General features: G+C 36.9%; 1 protein-coding gene across 1 annotated transcript; it reads right to left on the bottom strand.

The window, feature by feature from the left end:
* Positions 1–228: 228 nt before the first annotated feature.
* LOC139734661 (lactadherin-like) lies at positions 229–19,611 on the bottom strand. The gene is made up of 9 exons (XM_071645449.1): positions 19,578–19,611; positions 10,340–10,528; positions 9,520–9,624; positions 8,820–9,149; positions 8,071–8,393; positions 6,216–6,378; positions 4,967–5,181; positions 1,757–1,906; positions 229–372 (listed from the first exon to the last, which is right to left on the bottom strand). Exons 1-9 carry the CDS (start codon positions 19,609–19,611, stop codon positions 229–231), a joined length of 1,653 nt encoding a protein of 550 aa, XP_071501550.1.
* Between the last annotated feature and the right edge of the window lie 1,602 nt (positions 19,612–21,213).

The raw sequence follows: 21,213 nt of genomic DNA, 5'->3' as shown, positions 1-21,213 counted from the left end.
AACAAAGCAATCTAATAAAAGGTGGGTCCCACCTTTTATTAGAATTGCTCTGTTTTGGATATCTCGGTCATTTCAAAACCAATTTTAATCGAATAAACGTTGAATCCCTCCTGGAATAACGCGCTCCTCCATATTTCAGAAAAGGTTTCTCATTATCTCAGGAAAAAAATGGTAGAAAAACTAAAGGTAGGTCTCAACCAAGACTATACGATCCCTTTAAAGAAGTCCTCAAATACCATGGCCCAGAATTTCGACCCTCATCGATGCGCGCTTCTTGAACGTGACTGGATGGATCCTGATGTAGCGCGCCCTCACCGGCTCAGGAAGTGACGAAGTTACTTGAGTATTTCTGTCATAATTAGCTGGGTACACCTGGGATAACATCAATGATACGCATAAAAAGAAGAAGAAGAAGAAGAAGAAGAAGAAGAAGAAGAAGAAGAAGAAGAAGAAAAACGTGTTCAGCAGTCGAACACAACACCGAGGGATATTGAGGTATACACCTGAAATTCAAATTCATGAAATTCTTCCGTCGAGGTGCTTTCATTGCAACTGATTGGCAAATTGCTCTACATCGACGTAAATAAGCACTGAACTGATCAGTGTTTAAATAGTAGTAGCCATGATAAAAAAAAAGAACCATGGGCGTACATACTCGACCAGGATTTGAACCTACAACCTCCTGATCACCGGACAGGCGTCATCTCCACTAGTGGAGATGACGCCTTTGTTATCATGGCTACTACCCAAACACTGATCAATTCAGTCCTTATTTACTTCGATGTAGGGCAATTTGTCAATCAAATGCAATGAAAACATGTGGACGGAAGAATTTCATGAATTTGAATAATAAAACAGTACCTGCTTCATGCTATAAGGATTAGAAACAACACTTGCTGTCGGGCGAAAGCTCGGTCATCTAGTGGAGATGACGCCTGTCCGGTGATCAGGAGGTCGTAGGTTCGAATCATGCTCGAGTATTTACGCCTATGATTTTTTATCATGGCTACTACTAAAACACTGATCGATTCAGTGCTTATTTACGTCGATGTAGAGCAATTTGTCAATCAGTTGCAATGGAAACCTGAAATTATCATGAAGAGTTCGATATTGATCGCATAGAGCTCGATTAAAAAAAAAAACAAAAAAACAAAAACGTTTCCAGTGATATATACCTCACTTATTACATACGCCTGTATCAAGGAATATCCTTGAAGCTTACATTAGGAAAGGTCACACATTTTTTCTTTCGATTTTTTTTTTTTTTTTTGGGGGGGGGGGGGTATTTGTAGCAGCTTTGAATGTAAACATCTCAAATTTTTCATTGTATGAGATAAGAACATAGCAAGCCCTTTTGGGGATGAAGCCCTTCACATTCAGCCAAAGGCAGGCGAGACACATGTGTCCACTCCCCTTGCTTAGTGAGATGAGGCACTGTTCTTTAAGGGGATAAGATACTTTTTGGTTGGGATGGAGATTCAGGTTCCAACTCTTTCTTTTTTTTTTTTTTGGTGAGATAATAATACAAACCCGTCATATACAATATAAAAGAGCATACAACTAGAAGAATTAAAATTTCACTTGATGAAAATCAGTTTCGAAATGGCTAGGATATAAAAAAAAAAAATTGATTGAACCGAAGTGTTTGATGTCGTATCATAATTTATCATCTTTTAAGTGATTTTATGCATAGTCGGTGCAAAATAATCACAAGTCGTGTTTGAACTGTTGTGCAGGTGGAAAACATGAACTTTACCTTGCGTCCGAGGGACACCGGGTCGATTGTAAAAACCCAGAAGATGTCATCCAGGGAGGTAGAGATTGACATAGAAGTCACCCATTGGTAATCATTTGATCTGCCTTGAGTAATAACACCTGTAACCATGAACTCTTCCCCGAGGTCAATCTGGAAAAACATTATTTGCAAAAATACAAATATAACAGAGTGTGATTCAGGAGAACAATATTAGGAGGATTTGATATTTGCTGAAGTTGCATGTTACGCATTATTCATCTCCAAAAAGTCCAAAAAGTTATCAAAAGGATTATCGACATTATGACATTCAGATTATTACCTATACGAGGTAGTTTTGCGAGGTAATTACAGTTGGTATTTTGCAGGGTCGGGAGTTCAGCAGACGACATTCGAGCATATCACGAGCACCCGGGGTTTTACATTTCAATCTTTTTTTTTTTCAATTTCGATTCATATATTTCCATACTTTTCAATTATGGACATTATAACAGAAATCAAACAAGTTCTTTCACCTTGATAAACAATGTGCAAAACACAAACAATATGGTGATAACACAGTAATTATATGTAATGATAACTGGTCAAAATCGAAATCGAGATGGGGTTGATCAAAGAAAAGTATGACGGGACCTAAATGAAAGCAAGCTTGTTTGGCTGTAAGCAGTGTTTGTGAAAAAGAAACATAATCCGACAGTGGACAGTGTTCTAACGAAATCCTCGGGACCGGCAGTTTTCTTTCGTTATATCGAAATTTTGTTATAACAGAACAAATAAACAATAGAAATACGTAGAGTGGATGACATTGCAGCCCAATTTTTTACTTCGTTATAACCAGAATTTTGTTATAACCGTGTTCGTTATAACAGGAGTGCACTGTAAAACAGAGAGGTGGGAAGAGAAGGAGTGGAATCTCTCTTCCCACCTCCCTGCTTTACATGTAAACATTCCGATCGACCACGAAGAGAAAACATTCAAGGAGGTCGCTGCATGTCGCTTACACGCACCGCAGAAGAACGCCGATAAATCAATTCATACAAGGTCGACCACTTTCCAGCAGCACGTCAAACATGACTAGTCCATTTGTGCTCAATAACTGCGCAGTGACCATCAGTTATTACAACTCTCCAAATTGAAACAAAAGTAAAAATAAAGTGTAAAAGCGTTCAGATGTTTGAAGGTCGCCTGTAACAACTCCATATGTATCTTTTGAAGTTGAATGAGTTGAATGATATGCATTGATGAACAATTTTTCAATTATTCGACATGTTGGCGATGATCTACAAAATAGTCAATTGTGGCTTGATCTCTATCATAGTGTATAGCCGTATTCACATATTTTCCTAATTTACCTAGGGGATAGGTAATAATCATGATATTGACTGGCCTTGAGGGAGATAACAGATAAATATTGCCCGCACTGAAAGAATATTGCCCTCGTCTTCGACTAGGGCAATATTCTTTCAGTTTGGGCAATATTTTCTGGTATCTCCCTCGAGGCCAGTCAATATCATATAATGGTTTTTAGTTGTTATGATGTTGGTGCAAATATGTAATATAGAGGTTCAAGATACTGCAATTCTGAATTTTAACTATTGAAAAATGGACGTTTGAATGACAGTAACGTCATTGGTATTCGTGACTCTAGGTAAGCAATTTGGCTGTTGCGGCCTGTTCGCCTACTCAGAGGCTACAATCTCTCAACTTCACAATCGATTGAAAATTGCCGATGACCTTGTATAGAATTAAAACAGATTGATATTGCTTATGAATGCTTCCCGGCTTAGGATAGCGATCTTCCCTTCAGCTGCCCTTATCATGAAACGACATAATTATAGTTGATTGATTAAAAAAAGAACGGCGGGAGCTCCCTGTTCAAATGGTACATTGTCTTTAATGACTGATTAGGGACAATCCTAGATACCAGATATGGCAGCTGTTAAGAAGAAAATGAATGGCTGAATAACTGAATATATGCACCTCTCTCTCTCTCTGTCTGTCTGTCTCTCTTTCTTATATATATATATATACCGGGTGTCCCCAAAAAAGCGGAACGGTGGATTTTCAGTACCTTGCGTTCTAAAAGTGATATATTTTTTGATGTCATTAGAAAGAGCATCTCCGGCAAAAGACTATGATGTAAAATTATTAAATTTGGATCTGTACTTTTTATTCTATGCTAACTTCTGTAAATGCATTCATCTTCAAATTTTTGCGACTTATGAGATAATAATTTGGGTACGACGAGCGTTCCATACGGTGAATTGTGTAAGCTCGTTGATCCATGTCAAAAAAGATACAGCTCTCACATTGGGAGCGCACACACACTCACACTTTTTTTCCTGGCCCGCGCCCAATGTGAAAGCTGGATCGTTTGTTGACATGGATCACCGAGCTTACACAATATTCACCGTATGGATCACGTGTCGCACTAAAATTATTATCTCATAAGTTGCAAAAATCCGGCGAAATTTGAAAATGACTGCATTTACAAAAATTGGCGTAGAATAAAAAGTACTGAACCAATTTTATTGATTTTGGTATCATTATCTTCTGCGGAATATGCTCTTTCTAATGATTTCAAACGCAAGGTACTGAAAATCCGCTTTTTTTGGGACACCCGGTATATATATATAGAGAGAGAGAGATAGATAGAGATACAATCTCTCAAAGTATATAAAGTATTATATATATATTAGATATCAGGGCTCCACACTAACTTATATTTTTGGTGGCCCCGGGCCACCAGGCCACCGTTAGTGTCGAAACATGTATATATACGAGTGAGTCATTTTTGTATCATTACAGCCCTGATGAAGGTTCTAACGAGACCGAAAGCACGCCAATAAACACGCACGTTGATCACTAGATACTTCCACGAATGTTCTTCTTCTCGCACTGAATATAAATAATGAAGGAGCTACACTGGTGCTGTACATGGTCGGGACCCCTTCTCGCACTCTCTATTTATATCATATTATTTATATATCAGTGTAAAGCTTAGAGTCTGTAGAATTCACCTATAGGCATAACTACGATTTCATTTTTTGCGACTTTTGACTCATTCCGACGGAGCGCCACACATATATATATCCACACAAGTATGCAAGACTTGAAAGTCGGCTATTCAGTTTACAGAAGAGTCATACTCTTTGCACGTAAGAGAACCAAATCACACTTTTTGTGCAAGTATAGGGAGGAACCAGATCTTACTTTAAGCCACCCGTCTTTATCGTTATCAAGTGGTGTCCAAGCTGCCGAGGTACCTTCCGAATCAGGTTCTATGTTTAGCCTGCCATGCTGCGCCAGTGTACCGCTGCTGTACGTAGAAGAAGACGACATGCTGGTATCAGGAATGCGACCGTCTTCGACCCCGAGGTTGACACCTCGATCGAGAGGACAGAGCTCGCTCTCGTGGTTAATGGCGGCTAAATAAATGAAAAGATGACAGTAACAATTATAGATTGTTCACATAAATGCGTTACCACCAAGAACAGTATTTACTTTTTTCTTTGCGAATGGAAAAAAAAACAAAACCGAATACACTGTGAACTGTTGTACATTATAATTTCTTTGTTCGATTTTATTTTGGTCATGTCTTGCTCTTGGCTTAACAAAAAATTAATTCTATTTTGCTTGACTAGGGAAGCAGAATCAATAGTAACCAACCGACAAACAAACAAACAAACTAACAAAGAAACAGATTAATATCTTAATACGATGACCATCATGTTTTCTATATACAAATTGTAGGCCCAGGTATTCTATTGAGGATTCTAGCTTGAGATAACATTTCACTTTGCTGCATTTCATGTATTTTCATTGAGAAATAAAAAAAAAAAATGAAATGAAATTACCCAGAAAGAAAACAAAGAGAGAAGCAAACACACCACAGCTGAACTGACACCCAGGAACTCATCTATATACAATTATATTATGTGTGAGTTTTGCTCTAAAGTATTACAGAAATACTGTGCATATTGGAAAAGGAGTAAGCTGTATTTAGAATCTTCTGTCTTCAGACAGGCAATTCGAAAAACTGCATGGAAGTATGTGTATTTGTAAATTCGTAAGTACATTTAGAGTGCGAATTACAACATGGCTGACAGTGCTTAACTATATAGGAGCCCATGTATTACAATGTATAGTAGGATGGAAAGCGTTGCTTTATTGGTGACTTAGCAGGACAGTCTGTTTCGGCCGAAGCCTCGTCAGCAACTAAATCAGTTTCTTGTTAAAGTACATTGTGTGAAAGACACACAACTCTGGTGCACTCAAGCAAGCGAACAGAAGATACAAAAGATACACACACGTGGCTACTTAAACAACACAATAAAGTTGATAATGACACTAGTGCTGGGCTTAACGTATGGCAGGGGTAATAATTATGGCTTAAATGGTTACATATGGACGCCGTGGGGCTAACCAAGCTCTGCAAGGGAAAACTTTTTCTTATGTTTACATGCTGAAATGAGTTCTGTTCTTGAGTTCAGGATTGCCGGTTTCTTGGCCGTGGTGATGTGGTATTTCTCCCATAGACACAGGTTGCACCGGTTTGTTTTGGGCGAGTACGGTTGGGCGTGCCTGACGTTCCTCCATGTGAGGGAGTAGGGAGTGCCTTCATCCTACAGTCCCCAGATGCATTTTCTCAGTTATGTCTGGTGTCGTTTTTCCCTGTTTGTGAAGCTTGCCTTGTATGTAGCATATCTGGATTTGAAAGAGGTTGAGGTGAGGCCGATGTACACTTTCTCGTCGTCTGGGATCGTTAATTTCGCTTCGTATATGATGTTTCTGGTGGTGCATTTCTCAGGGATCGGGCAATCCTCCTTCTTTCTGCAGTCCCTGGTTTGCTCTTGACTGTTGATTATTTTGTTGTTGTGTGCCTTTGTTATAGTATGCATATTGTCCATGCAGCTGTAGCTTATTTTCATGGTGTTCTTGTTGCATATCGGCCGAAACAGACTGTCCATCTGAGTCACCAATAAAGCAACGCCTTCCATCTTACTATACATTGTAATATATATATATATATATATATATATATATATATATATATATGTTATATATATATAATATATAATGTTATATATATATAATATATATATATCATGTATATACTATATATATATATATATATACTATTATTATGTATATTATATATACAAACACATACAAACACACGTATATTCGTCTGTGTGTGCTTCCATGTCTCAAAAGCAAAGCAAGGATATCTACCAATTGTATCTTGCAAAGGTCCATAGCCAATCAGTTCCAGTCTGAGACACATGTGACGGTAGTAAGTTTGTGGATGGAGCCGAATGAATCGCGCCACCATGGCTTGCCTGAAGTAGTGCATTACTTGACTCGACATATCATAATTAGCCGGAAATACCTTCAAAGGCAAGAAATATATGCAGATCACTATCATAGACGAACAAATCTGCAGCTATTACCGTATGTGAATAGTAGCCTTACCTTAAACTGAAAAAGGGTACCTCAACCACAACCAACGATATCATTATATGATTCTACTAACTTGGCAAGGATTGTTCGACATCGTTTTGCTCGTTTGATAATTGTGTTGGTCACAATGTGCCAAATATGAAAAAGTCAAATGCATATCGTGATGTTAAATTGCAACAATTCTGTCTTTCACTGGGATGTGAGAACAAGTTAACTTGGTACTCTGATTTCCTAGTTAGCATTTTGAGAGTTTAAGAAGAGGATAGCTGACAATAAAGTACTGTTTTGTGAGAAACAAGCAAACTTTCAGCGACATCTTCTAGGTATGAAGTCGATAATCACACCCAAAAGACCGTTCTGATGAACCTGAGGTCCCATAGTTTGTTGAAAAATGTCAAAAGTAACTCCATGATTATAATTATTATAATCCCTACTTATGCACTTTGTATAATACTACCAAAAATGTCCAAAACGTAGTCATAGCTATTGTAGATAGGACATTTCATGATAATTTTCAGATTAAAAGATTCTGTTACATAACAAAATGGTCAGCGATGATGTTTGCCCATATACTATAGAGTAACACGCTAAAAGATTCATCTGATTAGAAAATCAACTGGATAAGCGTTCGTTTTATCACAATCAGTCGAATTTACCTTTGCTTGATAGGACTTTCCTAATGATTGTGATAACACGAACGCTCATCCATCTATAGAGTAACATTTTGCTGTACTCAAAGAAAGCATCTCTACTGGTATTCTACTTCACACTCTGAACCTCTATGAGCACTCTGGTTATATTTACTATGCATTTTGTGTCACATTTCATTTTGCTTTTCTAGGCATCAAACTCACTTTGACGCTGCCTGTGAAGGGATCCACATATTCTGTCCAAATTATGTTGTTTACGCTGGACGACATCTTGTATGACGTAACATACTGTTCTACGTCTCTCCTTCCCTGTGTGATGATACCAGACACCAGGTAGTTCGATTCGAACTGAACCTGTAACCACTGATCTGTGCCGACCCCTGAGGAACACCACGAGGCAGGTCCGTTAAGACGAGCTTGCGGGGTGCAAAGGTGGTAGACTAAACAGGATGAAGCGCTGATGACAGAGCCTGGGATGACGCCATTTTCAAGACCAAGAGGACTTCCAGGAGACATACTGGGACTCCCTGAGGGACATGAGTAGGTGTGGCAGTGCACAGCGTTATATCAGGTCTTGATATTATAGGTCGTTGGAATAATGAATAAATTAATACTCACACTCACTCACACACACAGACACACAGACATACACCCACACACAATACTTGTGTATGCGTCTACATGTATGTGTTTTGATATGACTGATCTTTACTTTAGTAATTCATCATGGCTAACTATACACACAAAAGCACTTGCACACACAAACATCGTACACACACATTCATTTCATATTTACATTAAGTAAAGTAGGCTCTCCTCGTCAATGGACCGCAAGCGGAAAGACCAGTTACACATTAGGTGGATATGGGCTATTCAGACACCTTGAAAAATGGAAAAAGAGAACAGACAATTAAACACGCAAACATATCTCACATTGATATCAAATATCTCACCCGAACAACACGCAATGCCTATGGTAGTATCCATGTCATCATCTGTCTCTTCGTCTACCCAACAGTCAGTGATATTCGCGGCATTTGTTGGGCAACTGACTACACCCACTTTGGCGTACACATCCTGTGACGATTCGCCGTAGAGGTTCCCATTTAGTGTTCCGTAAGCTCCCTGGAATCCAAGGTACTGGCAGACCAGACGAGATGCATTTGCCGTCCACCCATTTTGGTGTATAAGTCTAAAATTCTCTGGGCTGTAACGAGGTGCAAAGACGATTCTTCCTTCACAGCTGTTTCCTCCAAGGATTCTGACAGTTTTGATGAAAGTAGCTGAGAGGAATGACCAAGAAGTCCAAGGAAATCCATTAATTGGAAATAGTATCTTTACACAGACGTGAAGACAAAAGCAATATCCCACTTATGTAGGATACAATGGAAACGAATTTAGGATGACCGTAAAGTCTAATGAAGCGATGAATACAGTATTCACCTGTGTCTTCGACACTTTAGGATAATCTAAAAAGAATATTTATGAGATTGCTGCATCGCGGTATTACGGAATCTACCCCTTTAGAAAATCTTTTAAAACTGGAAAGGGAACAAGTAAGCCTACACATCCAACGAATGAACGTAAATGAATTGAATTGACTTGAATTGAAGACAAAGACATCATGTACTCTACACAAATCCTGTTTCCCACCTTTTCCACATCGTTTGCCTTGCCAACCATCTAGACATGTGCAGTTGAAGCCATCGTCCGTCTCAGTACATTGGGACTGATGAAGACACGGGTCAGACAGACAGGCTGTTTTCACAAGAGATACGTGGGTGTTAAATAGATGAATACATCAAAATTATTTATCATTACTTCAATTTACAAGGGCTACTTCAATAAAAGACGTCCAGATAGCCTTTAGGTGTTTACAATTGAGCGTTATAGATTGGTAATAGGCCTCCTGGGTTCAGAGTGATTAAGATGAACAGTACGAACTTTATTCAAAATTCATTAGAAATCACAATGAACGAGGATGATGACAAAAAAGCTTAACATGAGAATGCATGACCGGTTTCTCATGAAAGCAGAACAGAAGAAGAAATCATGCATAAATAATGTACGCATGTGAATTTCCTGCGAAAGTGATAACGAAATAAGATTACGTTGCTACATTACTTTTGGGACTTTTACTACCGTAAATAAGTTACACAATTTTGTACATGGCAAAATTGTAGTTGTGCATATGCCGTTGGCTGAATATCGTATACAGGAGTTTTTGCCAGTTGAAAAGTATACTTATCTTGTCTGTGAAATCATATTTTCTAGCAACCGTTTCCACATTACTGATCTTTGCCATACATGTAGCAACAAATTATATCACACCTTCATATTAATCATGATATCTACTTGAAAAGTAGTTACAGTTACACAGCTTGTCTATCAAGTACCAAATTACACAGTTGAACATTGGACATGACTCCAGCTATGTTACGTATAATCATGTTGCGATGCATCCACGACGCACCTGGTCTTGTGCAGACGTATCTTTTTAGGTTTCCGGGGATCTTCACTTCCGGCGGCAGCTGCGGTAAAGTGTATGCGTCTGGCTTTACGGGTTTAGGTATGTACTGGAAAACGGCACCATCATCTGACAGCACTGAAGGGCATGATGCTTGGGTGAGGTGGGGGCAAACCTCGGGATCGTTTGAGGCAGCTGGCGAAAATAAAATAAGCTTAGCAATCGCACAATATACATTCAAATGACCGTAACATCTGACCATTTTCTTAAGAAATCGACACACAATTATGCCAACCCAATAAATGTCGTTGATAATAAACACAATATGCATGTATGATTGTTTTATATTCCGCACCCGAACCTACAGTGTCACAAAGGACTTTATTGGAACAAAACATTTATTCCTCATGAAAAACTGACGGTGGGATGAAGCACAAGAACGCTGAGTGCAGCTATAACATTCCATGCTATACCACGGCGGAGAAAACAAGACAAACCTGTTTGAAAGCGATGAAGATCATGATAATAATAATCATGATGATGATGATGGTGATGGTGATGATAATGATGATGATAATAACAATGATAATGATAATGACATTAATATTATTAATTTATATGATACTAATGATGATAATTTGTTTGTTTGTTTGTTTTTTATTGTTCCATATTCCACATTTCAACAAATACATAAAACATAAACATCACAATACAAAAGCCTGGATGAATTGTCACGTACAGCTTATAAGACAATAAAACATGTGAAATATGAGGAATCTACATAGAAGCATTGCTTGTAGGGTGTAGATTCCCAGATGCGGATGTGAGATTATTTCTTACTTGGGTATGTAATTAAAGGAATGACAATTTCTGAATTGGAGAAATATAAACGCCAAAAAGTAAAAAGAAAAAGAAAAAAGAAAACAATGAAAACAATGTCCGCGGCACAGACTTCTTGAGTGTTGCGTGATCACCCGAGCGAGGTACAAGTCAGATGCAGTGTACAGTAGCAGAGATACCAAATGTGTACAAAGGAAGTTCAGGAGATAATACAGAAGTCACAGAATAATAATTGTAATGACGGTAATAGTCATAATAATGATAATATGGTAATTTTCTTGTCCAGGGTATGTTTTTCAGTGTTGACACTACTGATTCACCACAGGGCTCTGCCAGTATTATTCCCTAGCCCTTGAGATTTGAACTCGGTCCTTCTATCCAGGAGTCAGGAGTCTTATGTATTATGCCACAACTTTCCACACTTATCTCCTATTTAGATTTTTCAAAGCGCACAAATGGTGACAATACTAGTACTTGGTATGATAAGAAGGTTAAAACATTAATGTAGATAACACTACTTAGAAACATACGTGGTCTTTCAACGTCAGGAAAACAAGGAGGATAATACAGAAATTCCTTTACCACTGAAAATGTGGACTTGAAAATGACCTAAGAAAACAATCCGAATGTTTTTCCGTGTCAACTAAACAGAGTAACTCGTTGATTTTTTTAATGCAAATTATTTGTAAGAATTATTTTAGGTTTGACATATACATACTGCTTTGACATGGCACGTTCTTTTATGATACCTAGAACAATGAAGCTATAAAAGGTAAACTGTAGGTTATAACAACAGGACTATTGTTAACAGCTGATTTATGTACACGGAAGCTTTTGTCCAAAGGGCGTCTGTGCAAAAATGATACACGAATGTAGAAGTGGTATATAAGAATATCATCGATGTATGCATTTTTTCTTCACTATGAGTAGATTGCAGTTTATTGCTTATTTTAGTCATTTGAATTAAAACATCAAATCTAATGAAAAAAAAAATACGAGAAGAAAAATAAATTTCAAACTGTTTCAATTCACAGTATAAGAGTAAGGGTTATTTTGTTTGTATATGTAGAGCGTGCCCCACTGCATAGAAAAAGTGCCCACCTGCTCCATGAATACTTGCAGCAAATGGACATTTTTCAAAAGAAGAGGGAGGGGGGGGGGGGGGGGGGGTGACTTGCATATTTGCTGTTTGTCTTTTTTTTTAAAGCCCTGTAGCCCACCTCTGTCCTCCCTCCTTTAGCAACTGATTATTGTTGTGAACACGACAGGACTGGTGAACTATCATGGCATTGTTGTGAGATTTTCTATAATGGAAGGATGACTCTGGAGAAAATGTAATGATTTATCAGCAAACAATAAAAGAGCTTGTCAGAACAGCATTGTTTAAGAGAGCTCTGGCCATTACTGGTTAGATTTATTTTGTTGTTCTGTTGCTATTGTTGTTATAATACGATGGGTGCATGGCGGTATAGCATCATGCGTCATGTCTTTTGTAGGAATGCCTTCACGTTTCATACTGAAATATTCAGGCTTACATCTCAAGGTTGTTGGCAGCATCATAGAGTGAATGTCCAAACTCAGATTGCCGATAATTTGATAGATTCTCTCAGAATCTCTTGTGTGTTAAGAACCCTGTTATTTAAGAGAGGGATGATAATCCTTTTTTATCAGCTCTTTCAAATGATTGTTGCTGTGTTTCGTTACGGATAAGGATACCTACCTACGGATAAGGATATATAAGAGAAAATAGAATAAACTTGAACGAATGTTTGTACAAAAAGTCTGACAGATTATGCGATCCGTTCAATCCACGATTTTTTTTTTTTGTACGATTGGCAGATTCCTTCGCAGCGGCGGCAGGACTCGATACATGTCATTTTGTGGTAGGTAAGGAATAGGTTCTGTCCAAAGACAACACATAGGACAAAGATTCTTAAATCTCCTCCTATCTCTTCCAAGTTCTAAATTTCGAACACGTTTCAGATGCAGTTTGTCGTCCAGTAAAACAATGAGGGAAACGCCTATAAGAGCGCAGACTTTCAGCTTTAATGGACTCTCGTTGTACACGAAGTGCTAAGGACAGGTATTTTTCTTTTGCTGCAGACCCCTATTGAAATTTTGTTATAACTGCATAAGATTGATAAACCCAAACCAACAACAACCACGACAACAACAACAACAACAACAACGACGACGACGACGACGACGACGACGACAACAACAACACAAAAATAAGAAGAATATTGTGAGGGCCTGAATATTTACTTTGTTGTTACTTGACCGTTATCATAGCAGTGTTTTTAGTGTTATAACGGGAGTGCACTGTGTAACATAACATAACCCGAGAAAGTTAGACTCAAACAATTTCTTTGTAGTGCCACTTACGCACTTAAAGGGTAAAAAAAAAAGTGGGGGGGGGGGGGGGGGCAAAATGGTGACACCATTAATGTATCCCCCCCCCCCCCACGGTTCCGCCGGCCATGATCAGATTTTCACATAAATACATAAATGGATAGATAATTCTTTTGTCAACAAGTGATCACTTAATACAGGTTTTACCGGCCTATTTCGCACTTCTGTCAGTACATTTATTTATTTATTTATTTATTTATCTATCTATCTATTTATCTATTTATTTATTCATTCCGTCATATTTAGACAGGGTAGTCCCCTCAGTTTCTCAACTGCTTTCCTGGGGAACCCCGTGTACATATACATGATAAAACACTGGATTACAATAACCTTCATAAAAAATCACATACAAGTATAACACATATACACAAAATAATACACGCTTAAAAAGATACTAGATCATGGAGACTGACATAAAATATAAACTAAATTCAGCATTATAGACAAAGTGTATTATCTAAAAAAAAAAAACAACGGTGTAATTACTGTTATGACACACCAAAAATAAAAACTCTGTTTTAAGTACCATAAAAGGGGTTAGTGGAACCAAAAAGAAAGATTATTCAAAACAATATAAACAGTTAAAAATGTAAAAACAATCAATAAATAACCATTGTATCATAATAAGTATCTATTCAAAACGTATAGCTCAACTGACGGCATAATTTTCTAAATCTTTCAAAAGAGGGGTAAGTTTGTAAGAATACTGGGTAAAGTGTTGAATATTGCACTTCCCTGGTAAGAAATGGACGTTCGCATGTATTCTGTCCGTGGTACTGGCAGGCACAAAGAGGGGGGTGTTGACTGCGTATCTGGTGTGGTAGTATACTGGTCCAATGATAATGAGTGGTTTTAGATAAGCCGGCACTCTGTCATTTAAAATCTTGTAAACCATTATACATTGCTGGTTTTTAAGTCTTTGTTCGATTGATTGCCACCGAAGCGTTTTCAGCAGTGGAGAAGAAGAAGGAAATTTATCGGCATCTAAGGCCAGCCGGGTAAACTTTATTCTGGCATCTCTGCAGTTTTTGCGTAAATGTTTTAGTCTTGTTGCCCCAGACCGTACAGCAGTAATCCAGATAAGGGACAAATAGAGAAAAATACAAATCAATTAATGTTTTCTGATTAACATGAGGCTTCATTTTGAGGAAACATGCATATGGTTTAGATACTTTTTTTTACAATGTGATCCACGTGACTAGACCAACTTAAATGAGAATCTAAAATTACACCTGAATACTTCATGGTTACAACTGTTTCCAGAATCTCATTTTCTCAAATAACGTTCAATTGTTTATTTCTTTCTTTTTTTCTTGACCCAAACAGCATAACCTTTGTTTTACCAACATTAATAAACATATCATTAGCATACATCCAATTAACAATGCAATTAATTTGGTTTTGTAACGAAGATTCTATTTTTGGTTATGACTATCCCCTGTTGAACATAACCGTGTCATCAGCATACAATGATAGCTTGGTGGATGAAGAAAATTGGACATGGCAATGATCATTGATTAAACATTGTGAACAACAAAGGCCCTAAGGTAGATCCCTGTGGTACACCTGACTTCATTGTCAGGGAGTCACTAATTTAGCCGTCTATTAAAACACACTGTTTTCTTTCTGTTATATATGAGTGAAACCATGTAGGCCCCGTCATATTTCTGACACTGATTTGTGATATCCTCAGATGATAATGACCATTTATATTTGTGTTTAATGTTTTTTTTTTTCAAACATAAGATATGGTTGTATATATTTTGTACTTTTGTTTTATTGTCAATCATTTTGTAATCCCATCACTGAGAAAATGGAAATATGAAATATGAAATAAACTTGAAACTTGAAACCACAATTAAATACTCTTTTCCGGTTATACCAAATCGTTTAAGTTTCTCCAAAAGTTTATCATGTGAAATAACATCAAATGCCTTGCGAAGGTCTAGAAATATGGCACTTGTCATATAGCCTGAACTCATATTTGCGAGTAAATACTTGGTAACATCGAGGAGACTTGTGTGCGTTGAGTGCAGTGGTCGCAAACCTGACTGACATTGTGCTAGCAAATTGTGCTCTTTCAAATTATTATAAAGCTGACTGTGAATTCCTTTCCCAAATACCTTGCTTACAGTATACAAAACCGAAATGGGCCGGTAATTAGCAGGATCTGTTTTACTGCCGTTTTTATGTATAGGAATAATTTTCGCTATTTTAAAATCAGCTGGTAATTTTCCACTTTGCCAAATGATAATTAAAGATAAAAGCTAAAGGTTTAGCAATCACTATAGCGGCTGCTTTGAGCAGTCTTGGGTGCATTCCATCGATACCATAGCTTTTATTTTGCTCAAGTGATTCAAGTTCCCTCTGAACAAAATTTTCAGCAATTTCTTAAAATTCAAACATCTGTTTCGTTACTTCCAGCGGAACCACAGTTCTATCATTCATCAAAATCTTATCGTTTTCCCGCAGTTTATCACAAATACAATCAAAATATAAATTAAAAACATTACCTACTTCATATCTATCTTCTATTATTTCATCATCAGTTTCTCATTTCAATATATTACTTTCATTCTTACGGGGCAATAACGCTTTTACCTTTTTCCACTTGGCTTTAAAATTATTTTTTTCCAATTTTTTGAAAAAATTACTATAATATTCTCTCTTTAATTGCTTATTCATATTATTAACGTTGTTACTTAACTTTTTATATTCATTCCGTAATATTTTTGATCTTATCTTATTAAATTTTGATTCAACATAATCACGTTGACGTGCAATCAATAAAAGTAATACTGATCATTTATCCAAGGAGCCGGGTTTAATTTTTATCTTACACTTATATAAGGTGCATGTTTATCACAAATAAGCAAAAAAAAAAAAAAATCTTTAAACTCACCCAATAAACTGTCAATATCTGTTTCAGACTCCAAAAGTGCCATCGTTCATTTTCTATACCAGTAAAGAAATCTTCCTCTTTGTATTGACGGAATGACCTCATAAATTAAATTTTTGGAATTGACTTAGGCGTACACTCTTTCAAAATAACATAAATCAAAGAGTGGTCAGATATGGCCATGGAGTATACATCTGAAAAAAAGATTACCTAATGCAGGGCTCGACACTAACTTTTTTGTTTGGTGGCCCGATGGGGCCACCAAAATCCTCAATTTCAAATTTTTGGTGGCCCGAAAGAAAAATTTGGTGGCCCCGAAAAAAACAATAAAAAACAATAAAAGTCCTGATTTTTTTTATTGAGTCAAATATCTAAGTTTTATCCAGTCATAGTAAGAATTGGAAGTTGGACATACATCTACTTATAAATAAACCTCAATAAACTCGCAACACTCACTCTCAGGCACTCATTCAGTCCTTTTCATCCATCCTTTAAACAAATATAACTGCTAATCTCCGGCGCAAAAAGTTACGAATTAATTGACGTACTTTTCAAAAAATTTTGGTGGCCCGAGGCGGGCCACCAAATTTGCCCTTTTTTAAAATCTGGTGGCTCGACTTTCAATTTTGGTGGCCCCGGGCCACCGGGCCACCGGGCCTTCGTTAGTATCGAGCCCTGCCTAATGTTTCAGATGCCAAAATCAAATCTATCAATGTTTCACTCTATCGAGTTATCCTCGTTGGTTTGGTTACAATCTGTGACTTATGAAGAGTATTGCACATCTGCACAATTTTACGTGAAAAATTATTTTCAGTTAACATATTATATACAAATCATATCTCCAATGACAACGATCTTATCAGTAAAATTACATACATTTTCAATATTTTCCTTAAGATTTTCAAAAAATGCTATATCCGTGCTCGGTGGGCGATATACTATTCCCACAAAATATGACTTACTGTTTGGTATTTTGATTTCTAATCACATTAGTTCTAATGAATCTTTTTCCAAATCTGTCCTTCTTTTATATGTGATGGCGGCACTTATGAAAACACCAACTCGGCCTCCCGTTCCTTCTACACGATCATATCTTTCCAGATGGTATCCGTCAACAACAAGAGAAACAGAGGGATAATCTGCATTCAACCATGTCTCTGACATCGTAAATATATCATATGGATTATTTTTCAGGAAAATGCGTAATTCGTCTAACTTATTACGGATACTACGTACATTGAGATGGGCCATTTTTAATCCCTTTTGTCTAGGGAAGTGAACAGTTGCTGATCTATCCTCGGCTATTTCAGTTTGTGAATTTATACATACATTGTCATCAAAGTCATCATTATTTACCGATTCTCCGGAGTGAAATGGCAGTTTGGATATTATACATTTCCAGCAAGTCCAGTTAGCGTTTGAATAAAAAATTTCATCGGAGACTTCACCACATTGATCATGCGCCCATTTATCACAGTTAGTACATAGTATAGCTTTTTTTTATTCCTCTTAATAGATTTTGCACAATATAATTATGCACGGGTATTTATGGTTCATTTTAATGGAAACAGTCTAACATATCAAACTACTGCTATTGAGTTCTTAGTCAAGTTTTCCAATGTCTCTTTCACTGTTAATGTGTACATTCTTCTTTGATTTCAGGAAAGCCGTGATGCGACCGATTTGACAGAAGGATCGTTCAATTTAGCAAAAACCACTCGTTATCGCACAGTCTGTCATTCAAAATTGCAATTTGTGCGTTCAATTTAGCATTTCGTTCAACGAAATTTGCACACGTGGCTTTTGAATTCGTAAAAAAAGGCATTCAAATTGGCTGGCACCCTACGTTCATTCAAATTCGCCACCACTCGTCGAAAAGAGTATTTGAGTCATTTAATTTCGCGAATGGGCAGTCAAATTCCAAACATTTTCATTGAAATTAACGTCATGTTATTTCTCTTTCGAAAAGATGAAAACATTTAAACGTGTATTTGAAGAGTTTGTTCGGAAACACCGATAAGTCCATTTTTGAAGATTTTGAAGTACGGTCTCTGTCATAAAGTACAGAATAATTCCTTTTAAATGATATATTGGTCACTACATATAAAAGTACATTTGTGAAGTTATGGTCAAAAGAAGCAAAACATTTCTTATTATTCTCTTTATTTTTCTTGACCTTTAATCGCAAATATCTCCATTTGGCAAATATGGACTTATCGGTTTTTGCGAACAAACTCTTCATTTCTATGTGACTTTTTGTTTCATCCGCACACTGTTAAGCAGTAAAATTATCTTTTTTTTACCCCATATAACTCGAGTTTGTTGTTCTGTATCCGACCTTCGCCCCTTTTCATTCATGCATGTCATTATAGGCCTATAAATACCAATACTACAGATGAACTTCATCTTCTTACAATCATGACAGCACAGATTCTCAAGAAGACAAAGAAAGAATCATAAGAACATTTGATGATCATAAGCTTCACTTCCTAGAACTGGCCGACACACTCGGCCAGATAATTAGTTGTGGCCATATGCACTATCTTCGGACTGGAAGACTTGATAAGCACATTGAATAAAAAAAAAAAAAAAAAACTGAAGCCAAAATCTCTAAAGCAATTACGAAAACATAAAATGTAACGATGCTTACAAAATAATAGCTATATTAAAAAAAACACAAGGACAGAACCAAAGCATAAACATGTGTGCTAAATTCAGTGCAAAAGACGTTAAATTGGATGCCCAAAAATGAATTCGAATGAACGAGCGCAGCATATGCGTGATCACGTGACCATATCTAATTCTAAATTGAATGAACGAATAACGAAATCGTGCTGGTTTTTCGAATTTCAATTGAAAAAGTGTTAATTAGTATGAGGTTAAAGGTAATGTGAATGCTCCAAAATAAAATTTGAATGAAGAGATCATCAAATTGAAATACCGAACATGTCACCTACGCTAAATTTTGCGAAATCGAATGCAGCAATAAGTAATTGGACTGACAAAAGTGCCGAAATTGGCCGGGAAAACCTATACTAACGAAGCATCTTGTAAAAGAAAGAAAAAAAGGTGACAAAAAAGACATCAACGTACCTGACGGCTGCCACAGTAGAAACGACATCCACATGGCGACTACAATTCCCTGGAATTATGAAAACAGAAAAATCGACATTTCCTTCACCGAATGTAACATAAACCGCTACTGAATAATTATTAATTATACCTTTTTATGTATGGTTTGAGCACTGAGGTGAAAGATATTAACTTTGGATATTTTAAACGTAATAGTTTGTTTCTCTATTAATTGAAGGCAGAGATAACTGATTGTTCTTTTGAGATGCATTACCATGGTAGCCAGTAATAGCAAGTCGTTTATCACATAGAATGATCACAGAAACATTAAAAGATAGCTATCGAATTTGTTGTAAAACAATTTTCAAATGATATGAAGATTTCTACAGGAATGATCTATTGTTTAGCTTTTGATTTCTTCGTCTGTTGGCACATGAACTGCATTATGATGACAAACGTTTATCTCGACACGACAAATACATATCTAAATACGTATTCTGAAACAGATTCCAGAACCCTCCTAGCCAGCGAAGCTGATATCAGTTGTAAAAGTAGGAAACTATATCATCGAGACACAATAGTGATTAGACACTGACTTGTTTGGTGTAATCTACCTTGTCTTTGAACACCATGCTGAAGATAGCAATGACATCACACATACCACGATGCTTTTGAAATTTGCTTGATCAGCAAATGGCTATTAGGTCTACTTCCTTTTATATTCCTCTATTAGATTATATGTTGGACGAAACAGATTCATAATTATATATATATATATATATATATATATATATATATATATATATGTATATATATGTATGTATATATAAATATATATATATATATATATATATATATATATATATATGAATATTTCAGTATTAGGGCAATAAATGCCATATATTCATCCTAAGGCAGCTGTAAGAGTTGGAACTTTGAGTTCTATATCTAAATGCTTCGGATTATGTCTTCATTAGTTAGTTTAGGTTGGAAACTTACCCTCTGGCCATAAAGACTCCTCAGTCCAATCATCTTGTTAAGGAAGTACGAAAAGCACCGTTTCCTTTGGCTTTCAATTTTCCCCACAATCTGTCAGTTCATGCCATTTCGCTGTATACAGAAGAGTTCTGCGGACACTGCAAGTCAGTTGAATTGATTTTGATAAACCCGTCAGGGATTTTTTTTTCTCATCTATACAACTGCGTTATCCATGCACTCCAGCTGCCCCAGGTTTATATATGTGAGGGATTTATTTTGATTAACCATACAGACAAAAGACATACACTCAAGTACCTATCTATTGGCCTTGTTTTCCCAGGGTGGCTCAATCAGTTAGTTGATCCGATCTTTTGTTGGAGGCCCTGACCTATTCAATTCGCTAGATAAATGATTTAAAGAATTTAGTATACTATACCGTGGTCAATACCGGTCACCTTGTACTTTCTGTTATGTGCGTCCTTGTGCTCACCTCCCCCTATTTATGTATACGCTTTCTTGAGTTGCGATTTACCATATTATGGAAATAAGCTGTTGTTCCTGTTGATGCACCGTTAACGGATGCGAAATATGATGTCCGTGAAGGGTACCGACTGGATATACGACGCGATCGAGTGTTTCAAATCAATATCATGTGGCAACATCTTCAGGGTATGACTCG

This window comes from Diadema antillarum, unplaced genomic scaffold (genome assembly GCF_040938485.1).
Source record: "Diadema antillarum isolate AM-2024a unplaced genomic scaffold, OU_Dant_1.0 seq00000538_RagTag, whole genome shotgun sequence".
NCBI classification, from domain to species: Eukaryota; Metazoa; Echinodermata; class Echinoidea; order Diadematoida; family Diadematidae; genus Diadema; species Diadema antillarum.
The sequence above is the reverse complement of the archived record's forward strand: the minus strand, read 5'-3'. Positions and strand labels throughout refer to the sequence as shown.

Coding starts and splice junctions, on each gene's coding strand:
- LOC139734661 (XM_071645449.1), bottom strand. CDS start 19,611: ATGTGGATGTCGTTTCTACTGTGGCAGCCGTCAG. Junction 9,625..10,339: donor ATACGTCTGCACAAGACCAG/GTGCGTCGTGGA, acceptor TTGTGAAAACAG/CCTGTCTGTCTGACCCGTGT. Junction 9,150..9,519: donor AGGCAAACGATGTGGAAAAG/GTGGGAAACAGG, acceptor CATTCCTCTCAG/CTACTTTCATCAAAACTGTC.